The sequence below is a fragment of the Hypomesus transpacificus genome, unplaced genomic scaffold (genome assembly GCF_021917145.1).
Source record: "Hypomesus transpacificus isolate Combined female unplaced genomic scaffold, fHypTra1 scaffold_504, whole genome shotgun sequence".
NCBI classification, from domain to species: Eukaryota; Metazoa; Chordata; class Actinopteri; order Osmeriformes; family Osmeridae; genus Hypomesus; species Hypomesus transpacificus.
Window position 1 is genome coordinate 13,980 of NW_025814018.1, and position 27,252 is coordinate 41,231.

A 27,252-nucleotide genomic window follows, 5' to 3' on the forward strand; every position below is an offset into this window, starting at 1 on the left:
CTGTGTGTGAGCCCATTTCACCTGCGTGAGCGTTCCTTAGGTGTGTGTGTGAATGTATTTCATATGCGACTGTGTAAGCATTTCATAAATTTGTGAGCCTGTTTTAAACTCTAAAGTCCTGTTTAAAAATCAATACCTAAAACACTGTCCTTTACTAATCGCAGTTTTGTTTCCACCTAGTGGACTGCATTGAAAGCACTTAAGATTCAGCGTTTAAATGCCTTCTCTTTGGGCCTATGATAGTTCTAAACATCTTTAAAGGAAACAAGACAGGAATTAGAACCATAATCCATAAATATACTTCCCTCAAGATCACGTGTGGCTAAACATCAATCCTGGTCCATTAAATCTAAAGTTTTTGCAACCTGGCTTTTTTTGCAACCTAGTGGTCAAAACACTTTGAAGAAATGTGTGATGTATGAGTAGGCCAATTATCACAAGCTTTCTTTGTGATGTCAGATTTATGATGACTTGATGCACATAGTTATTATTACATGATTTCTTTGTAGCCTACATTCTTAACAGCCTACATTTGGCAGGCTACACATGGTACACGTCTACAACAATGCTGCGTTCTGTATTACCTGCAGATGAGCCTTTCTAAATTGAGTGGTCCTCTGCATTACTTACTATCATGGGCGTATCTAGCCCTATTTTGGGGGGGCTGGAGCCCCCCCCCCCCACACACACACATATTTTTTAATAAAAACAGTATATATATCTTTCATATTTTACATCTACATTTGTTAATTTAGTACTAATTTAGACACTATTTAAAAGGATATTTTCAAAAATGTATTCTGGGGGAGCATGCCCCCAGACCCCCCTAGTTTTGCTGGGTCACAGGAAAAATTATAGGTTTTATCTAGGGGCTTAGGACCCCCAAAAGTGGGAACCTAGATTCCCCCCTGCTTACTATGATATATTTTGCAGCTTTTAGTGAACATCTTCTCGGGTGCGAGCGAGAGGAAGAGATGCAGAAATGGCCAGAGCCGGTGTTGTATCACCCGATGCATGACTCTCTGGATTGGCACCCCCTCGCGGGTGATACAACACCGGCTCTGCACCGCATACTATTAAAATTGTACCTTTACCCATCCCGTATTCGTCATAAATGAACGTCCAATGAAAGAACGATCGGTGTTTGTTGTTAATCTACGAGGATGAACGACAAAATACTACTTTGATCTCACCCTTAAGAATTATCATTTTTTATCATATTGAAGAATTGAATGAACGACTTTTAATTTAGTTGTCTATAGTTTGAAACTGATAAATTGGCACTGGCAGCTGGAAACGAAGACCTGCAATCGGAAAACGTCATCGGTCATGGCAGCACCCACATTCTGGTGAAATGATAAGTGATATTCAGCTGTGTAGACTACAAGACAGGACTCGCTGTATTTTGTTTGAAACACGTGCATTAACCGTTGAAATGATATACGTTTGCTTGTAGGCCAGTAGCTCAACATGGCAGCGAACTTGTTTATCATTGTGAAGACAGAAGACGACGAGGAGCGGCCGTGTACAGACATTTGTCATGGTGAGGAGGAGGAAAACAAACCCTTATTAGATACCAGACCGTCAATTAATACCCATACTCAAGACAACCCATCTTTCAGAACAAGAGACATTGAAGAGAATGAAGTGATTTGGCAGAGACGTTCAACTCAGGTGAATGAAATATTCTCAAAGGTGATGACCAAGAAATACAGATTACAAAAACACATAAAATGCAAGAAAATAGGATTACATGTGGATGTTGGGTCAGGACTGAAACAGAAACTGGATTTGCAGTTACTTACCAACGGAGTAATGAACGAGATAACAGATTTTGCCAAAGAACTGTCTACTAATTCTCAAAAACACTACATCGCTGAAATTCTGGAGTACAATTTTGATATTAGCTTTGAAAACAGTAAACAAAAAGGTGAATTTGCGTATCAAACTTGGCAGAGAGTGGTTGAATTGCAGAAACGTCAAGCACAGAAACCTTTTAAATTATCTATACTTAATCAACCATGGATGCTCAGAATAAAACCACATAACATGGTTCCAAACACATCCAGTCAGACAGACCCTCTTAGAGATTCTGGAATCATCACCTCAGAGCATCTGGGATATGCTGAAATCTGTTCTGAAAGTGAGTCTGACATGATGGCAAACCAGGACATCAAGAGGGAGACATTCTATACTGGGTTAGAGGAGACCAGTGCAGACCTCTACCCTCTGTGTCAGGAAATTGGTCTGGACCTTGATGTGACCAATAGGCCTACGGGTTGGTCAAAAGAGAAACTTGACATGGATGTTTTGACCAAAGGGGTTATGATTGAAGTGGCTAAATATACAAAAACACTGTGTGGGACATACAAGCAGATAGTCCTTGACATCTTGGAACACAATTTTGATCTTGATTTGCAAACTGTGAACTCTGAGCTCTTTAAAACAGTTCTCTTCAATATAGGAATGTTGAAGCAACTGAGGAAAAAGAAACAAAGTCAACCATGGTATGATACAGTCTTCTCAATGCAAAGACCTAGACATGTGCTCAAGTTTGCCTCAGCTGTATCTAAAAGTGTTTCTAGAAGGCAGTCGGATCGACTGAAAATGAGACAGCTGTGTGCTGCTGTTGATATAGAAGAGTTGAAGAAAAAGCTGAGTGGTGAGGCACAGTATGAAACGGCCGTCTCATTGCAAAGACCTAGAAAGAGGGATCATAAATTGGCACCAGCTTTTTCTAGAAGGAAGTCAGAACGACTGAAAAGGAGACAACTGTCTGCAGCCGACGGTCATAAAAAGAAAAGGAAGAAAGGAACTCAACATGAAAGAACGTCTGACCAGACCTGTGAGATGAGCAGCTTTGAAAGGACTGACCCATATATCTATGAAACTGCAGATGTGGACCAAATGGATGACCTAGGCTACATGTGGTCACTGGAGAACCCTGGTCTTGAACCTTCACTTACAGTCCTGTCTGCTGCTGGTGGTGGACACGTGTCCTCTCCTGCCCCTCCCCTAACGTCATCCTATGACACTCACACTGCCTTGTGTGCTGAAGAAGTGAAGCTGGAAGACAATAACAATATGAGGGCAAAGCTTGATTACTATCCATTTTGTGAACAATCAGGCATAGACCTTAATGTATATTCAAAATTGGAATCCAAAGAAAAACATGACTTACAGTTTCTGACGAATGGTGTGATGTATGAGATTCATAGATATGTTAATAGAAACAGGAATGGTTTGTCCTATTCACACTTTCTATATGACATCTTGGATTACAACTTTAGAATGAGTTTCACTTTCCACGATTACTGTTACAATAATTTTCCCCTACGATGTACGCCGCGTGTAAAGCAACTGGCGAAAAAATATCCAAGTGCCTTTGTCAGAAACCCACATTATGCCGATTGCGTGTTTGTGCTACACTCTGAAAAGATGACAGAAAAAAATGAAACCAAGGACAGTTACTCAACTGCAAGAACGCCTGAGAGACATTTCGAGAGGGCAGACCTGTGAATTGAGCAACTTTGAAAGGATGAACGCTAATTCTGATGAAACAAAGTTTGCTGAAGCAAAAGTTTGAAATAATGTCACACAATCCATGGTAATAATTTATTTGATTCCACAGAAGACAGGACTGTGGAGATCCATGTCAGTGGTCATGCCATGAGGACAAGGAACCAAAAATGTGCCTTTAAACCTCAGTATGCAAAAGGAACAGGAAGGAAAATGTGAAGACTATTGTTCACCAGGTTGAGAATTGTCGAGAATATTTGTTTGCCTAATCATTTGTGCCATTTTTCCAGCTAACTTTTTTGTCATGATCATAACCACATTCTTAGGGCAAGGAGTTATATTCTCACCTGGTATTAAAATCTTAGTTTGCGAAGATATGCCATGTAAAGTCTGACTACCTACTGTAATTGTTGTTTGATATTGCAGACTAGAAACTGAGAATTATGTAGAAATAAGGCATTTTTTTATTGATTTGTTTTGATTTGTCATACATTTACATTGTTAGAAGCTTTGCCCTTGTTTTTTCTCTGCGTTGCAGGGTTTAAATGCATGAACATTAACATAAGAAGAAGATGATATTACCTCTCTTCACTTGTAAATGTTTCCCTGAACATTTTGGGGGTTGGCAAAGATTACAAGTTTATATCTTGGTGTTACTGTTTTCTAGAAAAACTTGAAATCAAAGTTTTTTGTCAGTGACGGGAAGACCTTAGTTGTAGAGAAAGTTTTTATTAATTTCTGTTTCTCTCATTGGTCAATGGCCAGATAAGTTTCAAAGCAATATTGCATCCAGCCTTTAGGTGGTGGTATGGTATTAGCCTTAGTCGCTACTGCAACAGGGACACCATCACAGGGCTTGCATTGAGTTATCGCTGACATGCTAAGAATTTTGCAAGCCAGAAACCTTTTTTTTTTTAATTTGTAATAAACGGTCAACCTATACATCCCTGCTTGTCTTTTTGTGCATAAAATGTGTATACATCTGAAATTTACCTTGGGTGGGAATTTTCTACTGTATGTTGCAGTTTTACTTAAGATGAACATAGCCTACACTGAATGGGTAATAGTATGCAGATATTGCTCCACATACACATAAAAAAGGTAACTAGATGGAGATGCAGCTTGATGATGCCGATGGTTTAATGGGAAGTCCAACAAGCTCATGTGCTATGGTCAGGTGTCCGAATACTTTTGACTATGTAATATAAATCACTGAAGATTTGGTTGTATTTCCTGTGAGAAATTGACAAAATATCAGGATAAACTAGCTTTGTTTAAGTATAAATTGACTCAAGTATTTGCCTTTTTTTTTACTGTAGAGGCAGGGTTTCTCTACGTTATTGTTTCACAACTAGACAATGTGTCGTAGGATATCAATATTAAATGACTAACATTTGAGTTGCAAAGCAAACTACCTTTATTCATCATGAACGAACGCTCATCCAATGAAAATGTATACTTAATTTAGCCACACTTTCACTCACGGAATCTGGGATGGGGTCATAATATAGGTATTTTGCTCATGTAGAAAAGTAGAAACCCCGTAACCAGTCAATGGTTTGTATTAATGTAGGGAACAAGCCTTACACTCCCGAACAGTAGGTGGAGATGATCCACATCTTAAATGTTGGTCCCAATCTACCATAACATCAACAGAAGAAGAAGAAAACTTGTTCAAATCACAAGCAGTCTGGTGTTAGCTATGCTATTAAAGTACTTTTCTTGCACCCACAAGAAGTTGTAGGGAGTGTATGGATAACTTATATTTATTTAATCCTGCGCTACAGCCCTACAGAACACAAGCTAGGACTCGCAAGTTTGAAGTTTTTAAGTTTGAAAATGGAAGTCGCTGTTGTGAAGCTAGAAGACGACGAGGAGGAGAGACCGTGCACCGAAATTAGTGCTGAAAAGGAGGGAGACGAACAGTTTTTAGCAAACACTATTCCGTCTATTAAAACACAGACTGAAGACAACACATGTTTGGAATCAAATACTTCCGAAAATGTCAAGATTGAACATTATGTCAAATTAGGAAACCTCGGAGATAATAAAGCGATATGGAGGAGACGTTCAACTCTGGTGAAAGAAATATTCTCAAAGGTAACGAGCAGAAAACGAAAATCAGAAGAAAACATGAGATGCAAGAAAATAGGATTAGATGTGGATGTGGGGTCAGGACCAAAGCCGAAACTTGATTTGCAGTTACTTACGAACGGTGTAATGAAAGAAATTCAGAGTTTGCCAAAGAACTGTCAACTCATTCTCAAAAACACTACATGGCTGAAATTCTGGAGTACAATTTTCATATATGCTTTGAAAACAGTAAACAAAGACGTGAATTTGCACATCAAACTTGGCAGAGAGTCGTCGAAATGCAGAAACGTCTAAAACAGTATCCTGATGATTTATCTACGTTTAATGAACAATGGATGCTCAGTATTCATCCATATTACATGTTTCCAAAGACTTCCAGTCAGATAGACCCTATGAGAGATTCTGGAATCAAGTCAGAGCATCTGGGATATGCTGAAATCTGTGTTAAAAGTGAGTCTGACATGATGCCCAACCAGGACATCAAGGTGGAAACATTCGATACTGTGTCAGAGGAGACCAGGGCAGACCTCTACCCCCTGTGTCAGGAAATTGGTCTGGACTTTGATGTGACATATAAGGGTTGGTCTAAAAAGAAACTTGACAATGATGTTTTGACCAAAGGGGTTATGATTGAAGTGGCCAAGTACACCAAAGAACTTTGTGGGACATACAGACAGATTGTCTTTGATATCTTAGAACACAATTTTGATCTTGATTTACAAGCTGTGGACTCAGAGCTCTTTCAAGCAATTATCTTCAGAATTAATTTAATAGGAATGAAGAAAATAAGAAATAAATATAGAAAACGTAATCTTCGGGCATGGCATGAAACAGCCTTCTCATTGAAAACATATAAAAAGAGCGATCCTAAATTGGCAGCAGCTGTTTCTATAAGGCAGTCGGTACGACAGAAAAAGAGAAAACTGTCTGCTGGTGATTGTGATACAAAGAAAAGGGAGACAATTACTCAATCTGCAGGAATGTCTGAGAGAAATTTCAAGAAGCGGATATGTAAGTTCAGCAGCTTTGAAAGGACTGATGAATATAATGATGACACTGCAGATTTTGAGCAAATTGATGACCAAGGCTACATACGCTCACTGGAGAACCCTGGTCTTGAACCTTCACTTACAGTCCTGTCTGCTGCTGGTGGTGGACATGTAACCTCTCCTGCCCCTCCCCTGACATCATCTTATGACACTCACACTGCCTTTTGTGCTGGAAAAGTGAAGCTGCAAGACAATAACAATATGAGAGCAAGGCTTGATTACTATCCCTTTTGTGAACAATCAGGCATCGACCTTGATGTACATTCAAAATTGGAATCCAAAGAAAAACGTGATTTGCAGGTTCTGACGAATGGTGTGATGTACGAGATCCGTAAATATGTTAGAAGAAACAGAAAAAAAAAGGCCTATTCACGCTTTCTATATGACATTTTGGATTACAACTTTGATATCAGTTTCCCCAATCAGACGTGGCTTTCCTTTACCCAACGATTAGTGTCTCTTGTTAAACAACTGGCGAAAACATATTACCGTGACGTGGCCAGCAACCCAAATCATGCCACTGATGTATTTGCACTACACTATGGAAGGTCAACAGCAAGAAAGAAAAATGGGACAGTTACTCAACCTGCAAGAATGTCTGAGAGAATTTTCAAGAAGAAGACATTAAAATTGAGCAACTTTGCAAGGACCAACCCAAATACAGATGGAACTGCAGACTTTGGCCAAATGTATGACCTAGGGTACATGTGCTCACTGGAGAACCCTGGTCTTGAACCCTTGCTTACAGATCAAGCAAACATGTCTCATATAAAAAAGGAGTCCAACTAGTCACTTAAAGAATGAGCAGAGTTTTAAATAGTGTTCCACAGCCCAAGGTGATGATGGATTTGCTTCTACAGATGGCAGAAGTAGGTATTACCAGCCACTTTTAAATGTTTCTGACTATTTGAACAAAATACACAATACCAAATTCTTACCAAAATCTGAAATTGAACCTAAAGTTTTGATAAGGTTTATGGTCTTTGTAAGTGACTGCCCACTGTAATTGTTGTTAGTAATTGTAAAGTAGAGACTGAAAGCTACTGTATACTGAAAGGAAACATCAAGCAAAAATGCTATGTTTTTATTTTGAATACGTTTATAAATAACTTTGTCATAACCTTCTTCCTTGTTTTTTATTCCCCACATTGCAGGGTTTAAAAATGTAAAGGTTAGACTATGTAAGAAGATTGCAGTACCTTCTTCAGTTGTAAATGTTTCCCTGAACATTTTGGGGTTGACAAAGAGTACTGTTTATATCTAGGGGTTTTCTAGAAGAATGTTTAATCGTCGTTTTGTGTCAATGACAAGAAGAACTGAGTTGTAGAGAAAGTTTTAAATAATTTCTGTTTCTCATCGATCAATGGCCAGATGTAATTGCTCTAAAGCAGTATTTACTTCCAGCCTTTAGGTGGCAGTATTGTAATAGCCTTAGTTGTTAGAACAGGATTGCATTGTGCTTCCATTGAATTATCGCTGACATCTGCTTGAAATGGTTCCAAGCCAGAAACCTTTTGTTTCAATTTGTAATAAACAGTCAACCTTACATGTATCCCTGCTTGTCAATCTTGTACATACAATGTGTATACATCTCAAATTTACCTTGGGTGGGAATTTTCTACTGTATGCTGCAGTTTTACATAACTTATGATGAACATGGCCTACACTAAATGGGTAATAGTATGCAGATATTGCTCCACATACACATAAAAAAGGTATATGGAGATGCAGCTTGATGATGCCCATGGTTTAATGGGAGGTCCAACAACCTCATGTGCTATGCTTGGGTGTCCGAATACTTTTGGCCATGTTATATAGATCAGTGAGGATTTGGTTGTATTTCCTGTGACAAATTTACAGAATTACAGGATAATCTAGCTTTGTTTAAGTATAAATTGATTCAAGTATTTGCATTTTTTTTTTTTTTACTGTAGAGGCAGGGTTTATATACGTTGTTGTTTGATACCTAGACATGTGTCGTAGGATAGCAATATTATATGACTAACATTAGTGTTGCAAAGCAAATTACCTTTACACACTCCGTATTCATCACAAACGAACGATCATCCGATGAAAATGTAAATTCAGTTTAGCCACACTTGTATTTAGGGAATCTGTTATGGGGGCAGGATAGGTATTTTGTTCATGAGTTACGGATTTTTTTTTTATTGCATAAAGGCAGAAAAACAATCAATTACAGAGTATGCAAACACAGAAGAATGCAAAGGAACAACACAGCAAAAATCACAAAGGCCGTATAAAAAGTGCAGAAATCAATTGTTTTGACAGCCTTCTCATTAAAGGAATACAATATAGTTTGAATGTATATTTCTAATTCTTTGTAAAAGATCAAAAAGATAGGTTTTCTATTAGAAAATGTGCTTCGATTGAATGTGATATTTCTCCATCAATAATACAAAATTAATAAGATAAAATTGTTTTTCCTTATTCTTATCACAGCCATAAAAACCAAACAGTACATTCTCCCATAATAATACAAAATCAGCAAGAATATGGTCCACCACAAATCTGCAAGTATCTTCCAAAATTTCTTCACGCTCGAGCAGTACCAAAACAAATGTGAGACAGTTTCTGGATGCTCACCACAGAAGCTTGGAATCAATGTCCTTTTTATATTTCTTCAAATAATGACTTGCAGGGTAAAATTTGTGGATCAGCTTGTAGGACACTTTTCTGATCTTGTTAACTAATAGGTATTTATGAGGTATGAGCCAAACCTTCAGCAAACACAAGTTATAAACAAACATATTAGAGTAGGTATGAACATATGGTATAGAAACAACATTCTTTTGAAACAGGCCACGAATAGAGTTATTATTTTTGGGGAGTAAAGAAAAACAAATTTCACCAATGGGATTGAGAGAGGGCAACTCATTTACATTTAGCAGACGCTCTTATCCAGAGCGACTTACAGTAAGTACAGGGACATTCCCCCCGAGGCAAGTAGGGTGAAGTGCCTTGCCCAAGGACACAACGTCATTTGCCACGGCCAGGAATCGATCTGGCAACCTTCAGATTACTAGTCCGATTCCCTAACCGCTTAGCTATCTGACTCCCACAACTCATGAAGATGAGGCCCAGGTATACTTTTAAACAACATTAGAGTTCCAGATGGGATAGCATCAAACACTATAGCATACTCTATGGGAGTGATGGGAACATTATAAAGAGTCAGGAAATCCTCAATTAGTAGTATACCCTCATCATTGAAAAGTTGACTCACCAAAAGGATGTTGCTGTTAAACCATTATTCCATAAATAAAGATTTGTTTCTGTATAGTATATTCTTATTGTTCCAAATGAAGTATTTATGTGGAGAAAAGTTGTGTTTGTATAACAGAGACCAGGCTAACAGAATTTGTCTATGGAAAGCAGACAATTTTGCAGGGATCTTATCAATATTATAGTTACAGTAGTACAAAGCCTCCAAAACGGGAAAAGATAAAATGAGGTATAAAAGTTGAGGTATAAAAGTTCCATATTGAAGTTGGATTTATTAAGAAATGTTTGGCCCAATTAATTTTAAAAACATTGTTCAACGTGGAGAAACCTAAGAAGTTTTGGCCACCACACTCATATGTTTTCATAATGACAGATTTTCTTGCATAGTGTATGCGGTTTTTCCATATGAAGTTAAATAACAAACGATCAATTGCTCTAACGACCTTATCATCAACATGTATGGATTGGGCAACATAAGAAAGCCAAGAAAATGCCCTCAGCTTTAGTAAGCAACACTCGACCTTTCAGAGATAAATCTCTGTAGCCAGTGATTTAACTTACTTTTAGTTTTATCAATAATATGATTAAAATTTAACGAGCGTCTGTCCTTTTGACCTTTGGAAATTGTAACTCCAAGATATATGTTACACTTTCTTTCACTGGGATATTGCAAATTGAGGGCAGCAGACAGTCCTTAATAGTAAACCATTCACATTTGTTCACGTTTAGGCAAAGAACAGAGGCTTTAGAAAAATTATTGATCAAATCAATTGTTCTAGGAATCTGTTCAGCAGTTTGTAGAAAAAGGGTTGTGTCATCTGCAAGTTGACTTATTTCTGTCAGAAATATGGATACCTTTAGCCTGGCTGCCAGCCCAACTTCGCCCTGCCCACAAAAAAATTTGGTCGGGAAGTTGGGTCTGAAGTAGCCTGGCTCTGCCCTCCTAAGGCCCTCCTCCCCACAGGGTTCGGGAAAAGTTTGATTTTCCAGCTACTGCAACTAGCTCCGTTACAGTAGTGGTGAAAGAGTTGGCTAAGGCGAACGCTTGCAATTGGTTATGGCAAATCAGAGTGGCTCTGGGCAGATCCAATAGTTTTAAACTTCAACAGAGGACCCGCCTTCAAGGAAGTTAACGTTTGTTAATGGAGCGATCCCAGACCCTCTGTACAAATATAGGGAACAACTATAGAGGGTTTTCACCGACGCGTCATCAGACTGGAAGTCGCCATCTTGGAGGCACTCCGCATCACAACAAAGCACTGGCACTGAAGTATATCCCGAACGTCGTCAAGGAAAACGGTAAATTATTGCCGTGTTTCAGGTTGTACATTTAGGACAGATCGTGAAAAACATTTGGTATATTATCGACTTCCAAAAGTTATTAAAAACCAGGGAAAGGAATGCCAGAGATTGTCAGAGGAAAGGAGGCGCTTGTGGTTGGCAAAGCTCAACAAAGATCTACGAGGGAAAAATCTGGACAACATACAGATTTGTTCGGCACATTTCTTGTCAGGTATTGTGAAATGTTTATTTCAGCAGATCAAAACTAATTTTCTATTGTAATGATAATATTTTTAATAGTAAATAGTCAAAACAATTACTGCTTTTATTGTTTTTACTGTGCGCTTATTTTACTGTAAAGCTGACGTTGACATAATATAATTCTTATCAAACTACTGCATGTGTATGGGTTTGGCGAGAAAACCAGGTAGTTAACAATATCGAGATATCCAACTGAAGGCAGAATCACCGGGTCGAAACGGATCCAAGTAGATGGAGCTAACTGGTAGGGTTCTGCACCGCCAATAAATCCTAATTTCTCAAAATATTGACCATTTTCTTGTGGTCCAAGTCCTTCCCTATATGCCTTTGGATCTTGGACGCGTTTTGATGACCAATTCGGTCGTTTACACATGGCTACAGTTGTACCAAAGAGTTTAGAATATACGTTCTTTGGTTGTACTCGGTTCAGTTGTTTACACCGAGTGCCTCCAATATGGCCGCGCATCCGGGTTACCACCCAGAACGTGACGTTGGTGAAAACCCTCTATATAAAACCAGGATCTGGGCGGACCAATGAAATTGCCAGGGCGGGCTTTATACGATGATGGACAGATGATCAACAGTAACGTGATCAACAACGTCACGAAGAAGCCTTACCTACAGTGCGTTCACACTGCAGCGACGCGATGCGAGCGACAACATGTTTTCCATTCATTTCCTATGAAGCCAGGCGAATCGCTTGCGTGGTGCATTGTGGGTAGCGACGCGACAGAGTTCAGATTTCTAAACTTTATGCAAATGAGGAGCAATTTTCGCTAGCGATGGCCAATCGGAATGTTTTCTTGTTTCTTGTCACGTAGCAACCATGGCAAACATTTCTAGCTTTCTAGGTTTCAAGGTGGAGGAGAAACTAATTGTTTGTGTGGCTGCTTACCCAGTCCTGTGCGATACATAACTGTATTTGTACAGAGATGTTAATTAAAAAAAAACAATGCATGGCGCAAGGTTTGCCGAAGTTGTGGGTGCTTGTTAGCCTGGCTGCCAGCCCAACTTCTCCCCGCCCCCCAAAAAATTTGGTCGGGAAGTTGGGTCTGGAGGGTCTCGCATTGGGGACCAACTACAGAAAACCAGAATCTGGGCGAACCAATTAAATTGCCAGGGCGGGCTTTATACGATGATGGACAGATGATCAACAGTAAAGTAATCACCCACGTCACAAAAGAGCACTTAAATTGAATTCGTTTTGAACAAACATGGCTACCGCCGGAGATCTGGGATGTTATGATACTGCCATCGAGTCTGTTTTAGAAGACATCGACAGCGCATTAATTTTGAAAGAGGAACAGAGAGACGCCATCAAGGCATTTGTGATGGAAAATATGTTTTTGCCGTCCTTCCTACGGGATTCGCTAAAAGTTTAATTTATCAGCTGGCCCCGATGCCCTTTGCCCTTTATTGTTTCGCTCAAAAAGGTTGACCGTGTGAACAAGTACTCTCCCTACCCTTAAATTAATTTTACAAGACCGGCAAAAATCGTTTGTATTCATTCTTCAAGCATACTTCAAGTCTGCTTGTAGTTTAGTTCTGTTGACAACAACTATGCGGTGCTTAACATACGTCACATACTCTGTTGCTCTGATTGGTTGTAGATCTATCCAATTGAGCGAAGAGGCATTTGTTTTCCAGGCTCGTTTGAAACACGCCCTGTAGTCAAAGCCCAACGGAGAGTTCTCAGACTCATATTCTGACAAGAATTATGAGTATGACAACGTCAGGCTAGGTGCTTGTAACTGTCAGTTTAGTCACATTACGTAACTTTGCTCTGTGGTAACTAGCTAGCTAGCCCGGCTGGAACTCCCTATCGTATCGACAGATTAGCAGAGACTGAGGAATTTAGTAAAACGTTTTTTAGACATGTCAACGTGTATGTCTATTAAACAGTTTTGTATGTTGTATACAAGTTGTATTTTGATCGATGTTGCAACTAGCTTACGTAAACCCAAGTCTGCACACTTGGCCATGACAACTACAACAGTGACTTTAGAGAACTACGTTCTACATTAATCTGTTTGAAACGCCCCGGAGCGTGGTGAACTGTGGGAAGGAAAGCGATGGCAAGCGATTCGCGTCGCTGCAGTGTGAACGCACTGTTACTTGGGTTGAATTCGTTTTCAACAAACAACATATTACGTTGCTCTGATTGGTTGTAGGTCTATCCAATTGAGCGAAGAGGCATTTGTTTTACGTGTTAGGTTGAAACACGCCCCATAGTCACAGCCCAACGGAGAGTTTTCAGACTCATATTCTGACTAGAATTATGAGTATGACAACGTCAGGCTAGGATACCTTGCAAATCACTAGATTTTACACAACATGTATTAAATTGAGTAGCAAGCAAAAATAAATGAGACGATATTGGGCACCTCTGCCTTAATCCCCTATTCAGAGTAAATCTTGGAGATGAGCCGTGTTGTAATTTAATAGAGCAGTTGCCGAGTTTCTTCTTCTCTACTAGCCAATGGTTTGTATTCGTGTAGGCCACTGGCCATACACTCCCGAACAGTAGGTGGAGATGATGCACCTCATAAACGTTAGTTGCAATCTACCATAAAAACAACAGAAGAAGAATAAACACTCGTGGGTGCTAGCTATAAAATACTTGTATTGCACCCGTAAGAATAATTTTAGGGAGTGTATGGATAAATAATATTTATTTAACCCTGCGTTACAGCACTATAGAATACAAGATAGGACTCGCTATCTTCAGTTTGAAAATGGAAGTCGTTGTTGTGAAGCTAGAAGATGAGGAGGAGAGACCATGCACCGAAATTAGTCCTGCAAACGAAGAAGACAAACAGTTTTTAGCAAACACTATTCGGCCTATTAAAATACAGCCTCAAAACAACACATCTTTGGAATCAAATACCTCAAAAAATGTCAAGATTGGACATGATGTCCAATCAAGAAACATTGAAGAGAATAAAGCGATATGGCGGAGACGTTCAACTCTGGTAAAAGAAATATTCTCTAAAGTGAAGAGCGGAAAACGCAGGTTAGAAGAAAACATGAGATGCAAGAACATAGGATTAGATGTGGATGTGTGGTCAGGACTGAAGCAGAAATGGGATTTGCAGTTACTTACGAACGGTGTATTGAAAGAAATTGTAGAGTTTGCCAAGGAGCTGTCGACCAATTCTCAAAAACACTACATTGCTGAAATTCTGGAGTACAATTTTGATATTGGTTTTGAAAACAGTAAAAATAGAACTGCATTTGTACTTCAAACTTGGCAGAGACTGGTTGAAATGCAGAAACGTCACGCACACAAGCCTTTTGAATTATCTGTTCTTAATCAACCTTGGATGCTTGGCCTAAAACCATATCACATGGTTCCAAAGACTTCCAGTCAGAAAGACCCTCTTAGAGATTCTGATATCATCACCTCAGAGCATCTGGGATATGCTGAAATCAGTTTTGAAAGTGAGTCTGACATGATGGCCAACCAGGACATCAAGGTGGAGACACACTATACTGTGTCCAAGGAGACCAGGTCAGACCTCTACCCCCTGTGTCGGGAAATCGGTCTCGACCTTGATGTGACATATAAAGGTTGGTCTAAAGAGAAACTTAACATGGATGTTTTAACCAAAGGGGTTATGATTGAAGTGGCCAAGTATACCAAAGAACTGTGTGGGAATTACAAGCAGATAGTTCTTGATATTCTGGAACACAATTTTAATCTTGATTTGCAAACTGTGGACTCACAGCTCTTCAGAAGAATTATCTTCAACATCTATGCAGGACGTTTGAATGAAAAGAAACGTGATCATGCATGGAGTGACACAGCCATCTCGTTGCAAAAATTTAAGAATAGGGATAATAAATTGTCACCAGCTGTTTCTCCTAAAAGGCAGTCAGAACGACAGAAAAAGAGACAACTGTGTGCTGCTGATGTTGAAAAAAAGAAAAGGGAGACAGTTAGTCAATCCACAGGAACATCTGAGGGAAATTTCAAGAAGTGGACCTGTAAATTCAGCAACTTTGAAAGGACTGACCAAGGTAAGGATGAAACTGCATATGTTGGCCAAATTGATGACCAAAGCTACATGTGCTCACAGGACAACCCTGGTCTTGAACCTTCACTTACTGTCCTGTCTGCTGATAGTGGTGGACATGTGTCCTCTCCTGCCCCTCCCCTGACATCATCTTATGACACTCACACTGACTTGTGTGCTGAAGAAGTGGAGCTGAAAGACAATAACAATATGAGGGCAAGGTTTGATTACTATCCCTTTTGTGAACAATCAGGCATCGACCTTGATGTATATTCAAAATTGGAAGCCAGAGAAAAATGTGATTTGCAGGTTCTGACAAATGGTGTGATGTTCGAGATTCATAAATATGTTAATAGAAACAGAAAAAAGAAGCCCTATTCACGCTTTGTACATGACATTTTGGATTACAACTTTGATATGAGTCTCCACAATCAGAAGTGGCATTTCTTTACCCACCGATTAGTGTCGGATGTTAGACAACTGGCAAAAAAATATAAATATGCCGTGGCCAGCAACCCAAATCATGCCACTGACGTGTTTGTACTACACTCAAAAATGCCAATAGAAAGAAAGGGAAAGGAGACGGTTACTCAACCTGCAAGAACGTCTGAGAGAATTTTAAAGAAGAAGACATAGAAATTAAGCAACTTTGAAAGGACCAACCCTTATACAGATGGAACTGCAGATTTTGGCCAAATTGATGACCTAGGCTACATATGCTTACTGGAGAACCCTGGTCTTGAACCTTTGCTTACAGAGCAAGCAAACGTGTCATGATTTTTGTATGTCAAATTAGTCACTCTTTAAAATGTGCAGAGCTGGAAATTTATACTTTTGCTAAGTACTTGCACGTAACTCTGTCATTATTGCATTTCGTACTGCTGTCAATCAATTTCTCATTTCTGTTAGTTACTGGGCATCCAGTCAGAGACAAAAGTGTTGGACCTACCCTTTCAGTTAGGAGTAAATTTAATTTCCCAATTGTGGGAGCGTGTGGAAAGCAAGTCATCCTATTTGCGGGGAATTTACTTGTACGTGGGGGGGAGTGTTTTAATTTGGGGGATGTACTGGTATTAGTAGGTGTGTTTTGCACTTCAGGGCCACCGTACTGACATCTGCTTGGAATTGTTTGCAAGCCAGAAAGCTTTTGTTTCGATTTGTAATAAACAGTCAATCTTATATGCACCCCTGCTTGTCTTTTTGTGCATAAAATTGACCTTGAATGGTAATTTTGTACTGTATGTTGCAGTTTTACACCACTTAAAATGAACATAGCCTACACTAAATAGGTAATAGTATGCAGATATTGCTCCAAATACACATAAAATGTAGATGGAGATGCAGTTTGATGATGCCCATGGTTTAATGGGAGGTCCAACAAGCTCATGTGTAATGGTCAAGTGTCCGAAAACTTTGGGACATGTCATAGATCAGTGAGGATTTGGTTGTATTTCCTCTGACAAATGTATAGAATAACAGGATCATCTAACTTTGTTTAAGTATAAATCGACACAAGGTTTTGACTACCTTTTTTTTTACTGTAGGCCTACAGTCGTGGCCATAAGTTTTGGCAATGACAAATGTTGTGTTTTGCCAAGGTTGCTGGTTCAGGATTTGAAGAAAATGTTTTCACATGTTTCTATAGAATACTGTAATACAATAATCGGGATAATGTATAAAACACCGGTCGCTTCGCGTCAGGGTGCTGTTCGCATTGTCGTGCTTTTTTTCCCGATAATGACAACGGCGTTCTATACATTATCCCGCTTGTTACACGGCTACTTGCCAACAAAAATAACTTAACACAGTGTGTCTTTTTACAGTTTATTTGTTACCATTCGTAGTGTTGATCAGCAGAGAAATTGTTCGCCAAAAACGTTGAACTTCATAGACGTTGAACATTCTTTAGGCTTCTAATCAGTTGACGTCGCTAAGCAACGGAGTACACTGGGGTTGAACATTTACCGGACTACTTGCGGAGTGCTACGAAAGACGTGAAAAATTATTGACCGCAGAACGTTTGGAAGCCCTATTCAAGTGGGCTTTTTAAATTTGCATTTAGTCATTTAGCAGACGCTCTTATCCAGAGCGACTTACAGTAACAGTAAGTTCAGGGACATTCCCCGAGGCAAGTAGGGTGAAGTGCCTTGCCCAAGGACACAACATCATGTGGCATGGCGGGAAATCAATCCGGCAAACTTCTGATTACCGACTCCCTCACCGCTCAGCCATCTGACTCCCTGAGTCAGAACTAGTTCACACTTTCGTATACGTTATTGTTTGACAACTAGACAATGTGTCTGGCAAGATTATATTACTAACATTAGGGTTTCAAAGCAAATGACCTTCCCACACTGTATTCATCAGAAACGAACGATCATCCAATGAAAATGTATATTTAGTTTAGCCCCACTTGCACTTGGGGAGTATGTGGTGGGGGCAGGATATATATTTTGTATATTACTTATTGATTTTGTGTCACACAATCAATGATTTGTATTAATGTAGGCCACCGGCATCACACTCCCGAACAGTAGGTGGCCTGGATGCACATCTTTAACGTTAGTTGCAATCTGCCATAACATCAACAAAGAAGAATATCATTTCACTTTTGCAATGGCTCTGGTGCAAACTATAGCTCTGTGGCTAGCTGTGCTATGAAAATACGAAAACATTACTTTTATTGCATCCGTAAGAATACTTTTATAATGAAGTGTATGGATAACGTATAGTCATTTTTTTGCATTACACCACAAATACAAGACAGGACTCGCTATCTTTGGTTTTAAAATGGAAGTCGTTGTTGTGAAGCTAGAAGACGACGAGGAGGAGAGACCGTGCACCGAAATTAGTCCTGAAAAGAAGGGAGACGAACAGTTTTTATCAAACACTATTCTGTCTATTAAAACACAGACTGAAGACAACAGATGTTTGGAATCAAATACCTCCGAAGATTTTAAGATTGAACATGATGTCAATTTAGGAAACATTGAAGAGAAAAAGAAGATATGGAAGAGACGTTCAACTCTGGTAAAAGAAATATTCATGAGGGGCAGAAAACGCAGATTAGAAGAAACCATGAGATGCAAGAAAATAGGGATTGATCTGGATGTGGGGTCAGGATTTAAGCAGAAACTTGATTTGCAGTTACTTACGAACGGTGTATTGAAAGAAATTGTAGATTTTGCCAAAGAACTGTCGACTTACTCTCAAAAACACTACATTGCCGAAATTCTGGAGTACAATTTTGATATTGGCTTTGAAAACAGTAATCAAAGAGGTGAATTTGCATATCAAACTTTGCAGAGAGTGGTTGAACTGCAGAAATGTCACGCACAGAAGCCTTTTCTATTATATCTTCTTAATCAACCTTGGATGCTTGGCATAAAACCATATCACACGGTTCCAAAGACTTCCAGTCAGAAAGACCCTCTTAGAGATTCTGGTATCATCACCTCAGAGCATCTGGGATATGCTGAAATCAGTTTTGAAAGTGAATCTGACATGATGGCCAACCAGGACATCAAGGTGGAAACATTCTATACTGTGTCCAAGGAGACCAGGGCAAACCTCTATCCTCTGTGTCATGAAATTGGTCTGGACCTTGATGTGACATATAAGGGTTGGTCTCAAGAGAAACTTGACATGGATGTTTTGACCAAAGGGGTTATGATTGAAGTGGCTAAGTATACAAAAACACTGTGTGGGACATACAAGCAGATAGTCCTTGACATCTTGGAACACAATTTTGATCTTGATTTGCAAACTGTGGACTCTGAGCTTTTTAGAAGAATTAACTACCAAATGAATGGAGGACGTTTGAATAAAAAGAAACGTTGTCAGGCATGGAATGAAAGAGTTGTCTCATTGCAAACATTTCGGAAGAGGGATCATAAATTGCCACCAGCTGTTTCTAGAAGGCAGTCGGAACGACAGAAAGAGAGACAACTATCTGCTGCTGATGGTGATGAAAAGGGAGGCAGTTACTCAATCTGCAGGAACGTCTGAGAGAAATTTCAAAAAGCGGTAATTTTAGTGACTTCGAAAGGACTGACCAATATAACGATGAAACTGCAGATGTTGGCCTAATGGAGGACCTAGGCTACATGTGCTCACTGGAGAACCCTGGTCTTGAACCTTCACTTACAGTCTTGTCTGCTGCTGGTGGTGGACACGTAACGTCTCCTGCCCCTCCCCTGACATCATTTTATGACACTCACACTGCCTTTTGTGCTGAAGAAGTGAAGCTGCAAGACATAGATATGAGGCCAAGGCTTGATTACTATCCATTTTGTGAACAATCAGGCATAGACCTTGATGTACATTCTAAGTTGGAATCCAAAGAAAAACATGATTTGCAGTTTCTAACGAATGGTGTGATGTTCGAGATCCGAAAATATGTTAGAAGAAACATAAAAAAGAAGGCCTATTCATACTTTCTATATGACATTTTGGATTACAACTTTGATATGAGTTTCCACAATGAGAAGCGGTATTTCTTTACCAAACGATTAGGGTTTGATGTTAAACGACTGGCGAAAACATATTACCGTGACATGGCAAGCAATCCAAATCATGCAACTGACGTTTTTGCACTGTACTCAAAAATGCCAAAAGAAAGAAAAAAAAAGGAGACAGTTAATCAACCTGCAAGAAAGTCTGAGAGAATTTCCAAGGAGAAGACCTGTCAATTGAGCAGCTTTGAAAGGACCAACCCATATACAGATGGAACTGCAGGTGTTGGCCAAATGGATGACCTAGGCTACATGTGCTCACTGGAGAATCCTGGTCTTGAACCTTCACTTACAATCCTGTCTGCTGCTGGTGGAGGACATGTATCCTCTCCTGCCGCTCCCCTGACATCATCTTATGACACTCATACTGCCTTGTGTGCTGGAAAAGTGAAACTGAAATACAATAACAATATGAGGGCAAGGTATGATTACTATCCCTTTTGTGAACAATCAGGCATAGACCTTGATGTACATTCAAAAGTGGAATCCAAAGAGAAACGTGATTTGCTGTTTCTGACGAATGGTGTGATGTTCGAGATTCATAAATATGTTAATAGAAAAAGAAAAAAGAAGGGCTATTTACGCTTTCTATATGACATTTTGGAGTACAACTTTGATATGAGTTTCCACAATCAGAAGTGGCCTTTTTTTACCACCCGTTTACTGTCAGATGTTAAACGACTGGCAAAAAAATATAACTATGCCGTGGTCATCAACCCAAGTCATGACACTGACGTGTTTGCACTATACTCAAAAATTCCAACAGTAAGAAAGAAAAAGGAAACAGTTACTCAACCTGCAAGAACTTCTGAGAGAATTTCCAATGAGAAGACCTGTAAATTGAGCAACTTTGAAATGACCAACCCCTATACAGATGGAACTGCAGATGTTGGCCAAATGGATGACCTAGACTACATGTGCTCATTGGAGAATCCTGGTCTTGAACCGTCACTTACAATCCTGTCTGCTGCTGGTGGTGGACATGTAACCTCTCCTGCCCCTCCCCTGACATCATCTTATGACTCTCATACTGCCTTGTGTGCTGAAGAAGTGAAGCTGGAAGACAATAACAATATGAGGGCAAGGCTTGATAAATATCCCTTTTGTGAACAATCAGGCATCGACCTTGATGTACATTCTAAATTGGAATCCAAAGAAAAACATGATTTGCAGTTTCTGACAAATGGTGCGATGTTTGAGATCCAAAAATATGTTAGAAGAAACAGAAAAAAGAAGGCCTATTCATACTTTCTACGTGACATTTTGGAGTACAACTTTGATATGAGTCTCCACAATCAGAAGTGTTATTTCTTTACCCACCGATTAATGATAGATGTTAAACGACTGGCGAAAACATATCACCGTGACGTGGCAAGCAACCCACATCATGCCACTGATGTGTTTGTACTACACTCGAAAATGCCAAAAGAAAGAAAGAAAAAGGAGACGGTTAATCAACCTGCAAGAACGTCTGAGAGAATTTTCAAGAAAAAGACCTGTAAATTGAGCAACTTTGAAAGGACCAACCCCTATACAGATGGAACTGCAGATGTTGGCCAAATGGATGACCTAGGCTACATGTGCTCACTGGAGAATCCTGGTCTTGAAGCTTTGCTTACAGAGCAAGCCAATGTGTCATGATTTGTGTCCCACAACCCAAGGTGATGATGGATTTGCTACCACAGATTTCAGAATAGGTTATTAGCCACTTTTAAAATGTTTATGGCCATTTCTACAAAAACAAACATGATACAAAGTTTTTAGGGGATTTATTGTAACTTGATATTGAAACCTAAAGATCTGATACGGTCAGTGGCCATTGTAAGGAACTGCCCGCTGTAACTGTTGTTTGAAATAGCCAAGTAAAAACAGAGCTATATTGAAAGAAAGCATTAATGCTTAATTTTATGTTTTTATTTTGAATACATTTAAAAATAACTTTTCAGAACCTTTTTTTCAATTTTTTTGTTCCCCAACAATGCAGGGTTTGAATTGGTAAAAATGTAAAGGTTAGACCATGTAAGAATATTGCAGTACCTTTTTTCAGTTGTAAATGTTTCCCTGAACATTTTGGGGTTTGACAAAGAGTAGTGTTTGTATCTTGGGGTTTCTCTAGAAGAACATTCAATCAAAGTTTTGTGTCAATGACATGGAGACCTTAGTTGTAGTGAAAGGTTTTAATAATTTATATTTCTATCATTGGTCAACGGCCGGATGAAATTGTTTTAAAGCAGTATTTACTTCCAGCCCTTAGGTGGCAGTATGGTTATAGCCCTGGTCTTTACGACAGGAACACCATCATTGGGCTTCCATTGAGTTATCGCTGACATCTGCTTGGAATTTTGAAAGATAGAAACCTTTTGTTTTTTCGATTTGTAATAAACAGTCAACCCTATATGTATTCCTACTTGTCTTGTACCTAAAATGTGAATACATCAGAAATTTACCTTGGGTGGGAATGTTTTACTTTATGTTGCATTTTTACACCATTTAAGAAACATATAGCCTACACTAAATGGGTCATATAATTCAGATATTGCTCCAAATACACATAAACAAGGTAGATAGAGATGCTCATGGTTTAATGGGAGGTTATACAAGATCATGTGGTATGGTCGGGTGTCCACATACTTTTGGCAATGTAATATAGTTCAGTGAGGATTTGGTTGTATTTCCTCCGAGACATTTACAGAATAACAGGATAATCTACCTTTGTTTAAGTATAAATTGACTCAAGTATTTTCTATTGTAGAGGCAGGGCTTATACACGTTATTGTTTGACCACTAGACAATCTTTCATAGGATAGCAATATTATATGACTAACATTAGAGTTGCCAAGCAAATTACCTTTACACTCTGTATTCATTATAAAAGAACGCTCATCCAATGAAAATGTATATTTAGTGAAGCCACACTTCCACCTAGGGAATCTAGGAATGAGGGCAGGATATAGGTGCTTTGTTTATGAGTTTGTATCACAGTCAATGATTTGTATTAATGTCGGCCACCGGCATCACACTCCCGAACAGTAGGTGGCGGTGATGAACCCCAGGTTGGTTGGAATCTGCCATAACATCAACAAAGAAGATAACGTGCATTCGGGCTAACCTTCTACCTGTGCTATGAAAATAAGAAAACATCACTACTATTGCACCCTTAAGGATACTTTTATAAGGAAGTGTATGGATAACTTATAAACATTTGTTCCTGCGTTACAGCACTACAGAATACGAGGCAGGATTCGCTATCTTTAGGTTTAAAATGGAAGTTGTTGTGAAGCGAGAACAGGAGGAGCGACCATGCACTGAAATTAGTCCTAAACAGGATGAAGACGAAAACATTTTTGCAAAAGCTATTCTTGACGATAATAAAGCGATATGGCGAAGACGTTCAACTCTAGTGAATGAAATATTCTCAAAAATGACGATCTCTAAATTAGAAGATAACAAGAGATGCAAGAGAATAGGATTAGATGTGGATGTGGGGTCAGGACTGAAGCAGAAACTGGATTTGCAGTTACTTACGAAGGGTGTACTAAAGGAAATTGTAGATTTTGCCAAAGAACTGTCGACTAATTCTCAAAAACACTACATTGCTGAAATTCTGGAGTACAATTTTGATATTGGCTTTGAAAACAGTAAACAAAGAAGTGAATTTGCATATCAAACTTTGCAGAGAGTGGTTGAACTGCAGAAATGTCACGCACAGAAGCCATTTGAATTATCTATTCTTAATCAACCTTGGATGCTTGGCCTAAAACCATATTACATGGTTCCAAAGACTTCCGGTCAGGAAGACCCTCTTAGAGATTCTGGAATCATCACCTCAGAGCATCTGGGATATGCTGAAATCTGTGTTGAAAGTGAGTCTGACATGATGGCCAACCAGGACATCAAGGTGGAAACATTCTATACTGTGTCCAAAGAGACCAGGTCAGACCTCTACCCCCTGTGTCAGGAAATTGGTCTGGACCTTGATGTGACATATAAAGGTTGGTCTCAAGAGAAACTTGACATGGATGTTTTGACCAAAGGGGTTATGATTGAAGTGGCCAAGTATACCAAAGAACTGTGTGGGACATACAAGCAGATAGTCCTTGACATTTTGGAACACAATTTTGATCTTGATTTGCAAACTGTGGACTCTGAGGTCTTTAGAAAAATTATCTACCAAATGTATGCAGGACGTTTGACCAAAAAGAAACGTGGTCGGGCATGGTATGAAAGAGTCGTCTCATTGCAAAAATTTAGGAAGAGGGATCATAAATTGCCACCAGCTGTTTCTAGAAGGCAGTCGGAACGACAGAAAAAGAGACAACTATCTGTTGCTGATGGTGAAAAAAAGAAAAGGAAGAAAGGAACTCAACGTGAAAAAAGTGCTGACAGGAATTTCAAGAAGTGGACTTGTGAGGTCAGCAGCTTTGAAAGGACTGTCCAATATAACTGTGAAACTGCAGATTTAGACCAAATGGATGACCTAGTCTACATGTGCTCACTGGAGAACCCTGGTCTTGAACCTTCACCTACAGTCTTGTCTGCTGCTGGTGGTGGACACGTAACCTCTCCTGCCCCTCCCCTGACACCATCTTATGACGCTCGTACTGCCTTGTGTGCTGGAAAAGTGAAGCTGCAAGACGTATATATGAGGCCAAGGCTTGATTACTATCCCTTTTGTGAACAATCAGGCATAGACCTTGATGTACATTCTAAATTGGAATCCAATGAAAGACATGATTTGCAGTTTCTGACGAATGGTGTGATGTTCGAGATCCGAAAATATGTTAGAAGAAACAGAAAAAAGAAGGCCTATTCATACTATATGACATTTTGGATTACAACTTTGATATGAGTTTCCACAATCAGAAGCAGCACTTCTTTACCCAACGATTAGCGTTGGATGTTAAACGACTGGCGAAAACATATTACCGTGACGTGGCCAGCAACCCAAATCATGCCACTGACGTGTTTGCACTGTACTCGAAAATGCCAAAAGAAAGAAAGAAAAAGGAGACGGTTAATCAACCTGCAAGAAAGTCTGAAAGATTTTCCAAGGAGAAGACCTGTAAATTGAGCAACTTTGAAAGGACCAACCCATATACAGATGGAACTGCAGATGTTGGCCAAATGGATGACCTAGGCTACATGTGCTCATTGGAGAATCCTGGTCTTGAACCTTCACTTACAATCCTGTCTGCTGCTGGTGGTGGACATGTAACCTCTCCTGCCCCTCCCCGGACACCATCTTATGACGCGTTGTGTGCTGAAGAAGTGAAGCTGGAAGACAATAACAATATGAGGGCAAGGCTTGATAAATATCCCTTTTGTGAACAATCAGGCATCGACCTTGATGTACATTCAAAATTGGAATCCAAAGAGAAACGTGATTTGCAATTTCTGACGAATGGTGTGATGTTTGAGATCCGAAAATATGTTAGAAGAAACAGAAAAAAGAAGGCCTATTCATACTTTCTATATGACATTTTGGATTACAACTTTGATATGAGTTTCCCCAATAAGAAGTCGAATTTCTTTACCCAACGATTAGCGTCGGATGTTAAACGACTGGCGAAAACATATTACCGTGACGTGGCCAGCAACCCAAATTATGCCACTGACGTGTTTGTACTACACTCGAAAATGCCAAAAGAAAGAAAGAAAAAGGAGACGGTTAATCAACCTGCAAGAAAGTCTGAGAGAATTTCCAATGAGAAGACCTGTAAATTGAGAAACTTTGAAAGGACCAACCCATATACAAATGGAACTGCAGATGTTGGCCAAATGGATGACCTAGGCTACATGTGCTCACAGGAGAACCCTGGTCTTGAAGCTTTGCCTACAGAGCAAGCAAACGTGTCATGATTTTTTTGTTGGTCAAATTAGTCACTTAAGAAAATGTGCAGAGCTGGAAATGGTGTCCCACAACCCAAGGTGATAATGGATTTGCTACCACAGATGCCAGAAAAGTTGTTACTAGACCCCTTTAAAATGTGTATGGCCATTTTTACAAAAACAAACATGTTCTTAGGGGATTAATTATAGCCTGATATTGAAACCTAAAGATGTGATCAGGTCTGTGGTCGTTGTAAGTGACTGCCCATTGTAATTGTTGTTTAAAATAGCTAAGTAAAAACTCAGAGCTATATTGAAAGAAAGCATATTTGCTTAATTTCATGTTTTTATTTTGAATACATTTACAAATAACTTTGTCAGAACCTTTTTCCTGGTTTTTGATTCCCCACATTGCAGGGTTTAAATTTAGGGACATTTTAAGGGTTGCCCATGTAAGAAAATTGCAGTATCTTTCTTCAGTCGTAAATGTTTCCCTGAACATTTTGGGGTTGACAAGGAGTTGTGTTTGTATCTAGTTTTTTTTTTTAGAAGAACATTCAATCGATGACATAAAAACCTTAGTTGTAGAGAACATTTTTAATCATTTCTATCATCGGTCAATGGCCAGATGAAATTGTTTTAAAGCAGTATTTACCTCTAGCCTTTAGGTGGCAGAATGGTAATGGCCCTTGTCGTTACAACAGGAACACCAGCATTGGGCTTTCATTGAGTTATTGCTGACATCTGCTAAGAACTTTGAAAGCCAGAAACCTTTTGTATTAATTTGTAATAAACTGTCAACCTTATGTGTTTCCCTGCTTGTCTTGTGTACACATGTGAATACATCAGAAATGTACCGTGGGGTGAATTTTTTACTGTATGTTGCAGATTTACACCACTCAAGATGAACTTAGGTTAACTAGATGGGTAATGTTATGCAGATAGAGCACCAAATACACATAAAAAAGGTAGATGGAGATGCAGCTTGATGATGCTCATGGTTTAATGGGAGGTCCAACAAGCTCATGTGCTATGGTCGGGTGTCCGAATACTTTTGGCCGTGTAATATAGATAAATGAGTTTTCGGTTGTATTTCCTGTGCCAAATTTACAGAATAACAGGATCATATGTTTGTTTAAGTATACCTTTAAGTATACCTTTGTTAGAGTATAAATTGACTCATGTATTTGCCTCTTTTTATTACTGTATAGGCAGGGTTTATATATGTTATTGTTTGACAACAAGACAATGTGTCTTAGGGTAGAAATAGTATATGACTAACCTTACAGTTAAATTAAAGGTTTGCTTAAACCTAAGCAAATTACCTTTACACACTCCGTATTCATCACAAAAGAACGATCATCCAATAAAAATGTATATTTAGTTAAGCCCCACCTACACCGGGGAATCTGGGATGGGGGCAGGATATAGGTGTTTAGTTTATGA

The 27,252-nt window shown here is 39.2% G+C and overlaps 2 protein-coding genes across 4 annotated transcripts; both read left to right on the forward strand.

The window, feature by feature from the left end:
- Positions 1 to 1,121: 1,121 nt before the first annotated feature.
- LOC124465448 lies at positions 1,122 to 4,539 on the forward strand. 3 transcript variants are annotated; one of them, XM_047017226.1, is made up of 3 exons: positions 1,122 to 1,349; positions 1,457 to 1,543; positions 1,623 to 4,539. In XM_047017226.1, the coding sequence occupies exon 3, from the start codon at positions 1,699 to 1,701 to the stop codon at positions 3,517 to 3,519; it is 1,821 nt and encodes a 606-aa protein (XP_046873182.1). In that variant the 5' UTR covers positions 1,122 to 1,349; positions 1,457 to 1,543; positions 1,623 to 1,698; the 3' UTR covers positions 3,520 to 4,539. The 3 variants fall into 3 exon arrangements, with proteins under 3 accessions (XP_046873182.1, XP_046873181.1, XP_046873180.1); XM_047017225.1 differs by having other exon boundaries at positions 1,122 to 1,543; XM_047017224.1 differs by having other exon boundaries at positions 1,457 to 4,539.
- Positions 4,540 to 19,551: 15,012 nt separating this feature from the next.
- Positions 19,552 to 21,618, forward strand: LOC124465447. Its single transcript, XM_047017223.1, has 2 exons — positions 19,552 to 20,393; positions 21,528 to 21,618. The coding sequence occupies exons 1-2, from the start codon at positions 19,552 to 19,554 to the stop codon at positions 21,616 to 21,618; spliced, it is 933 nt and encodes a 310-aa protein (XP_046873179.1).
- The last annotated feature ends 5,634 nt before the right edge of the window (positions 21,619 to 27,252 follow it).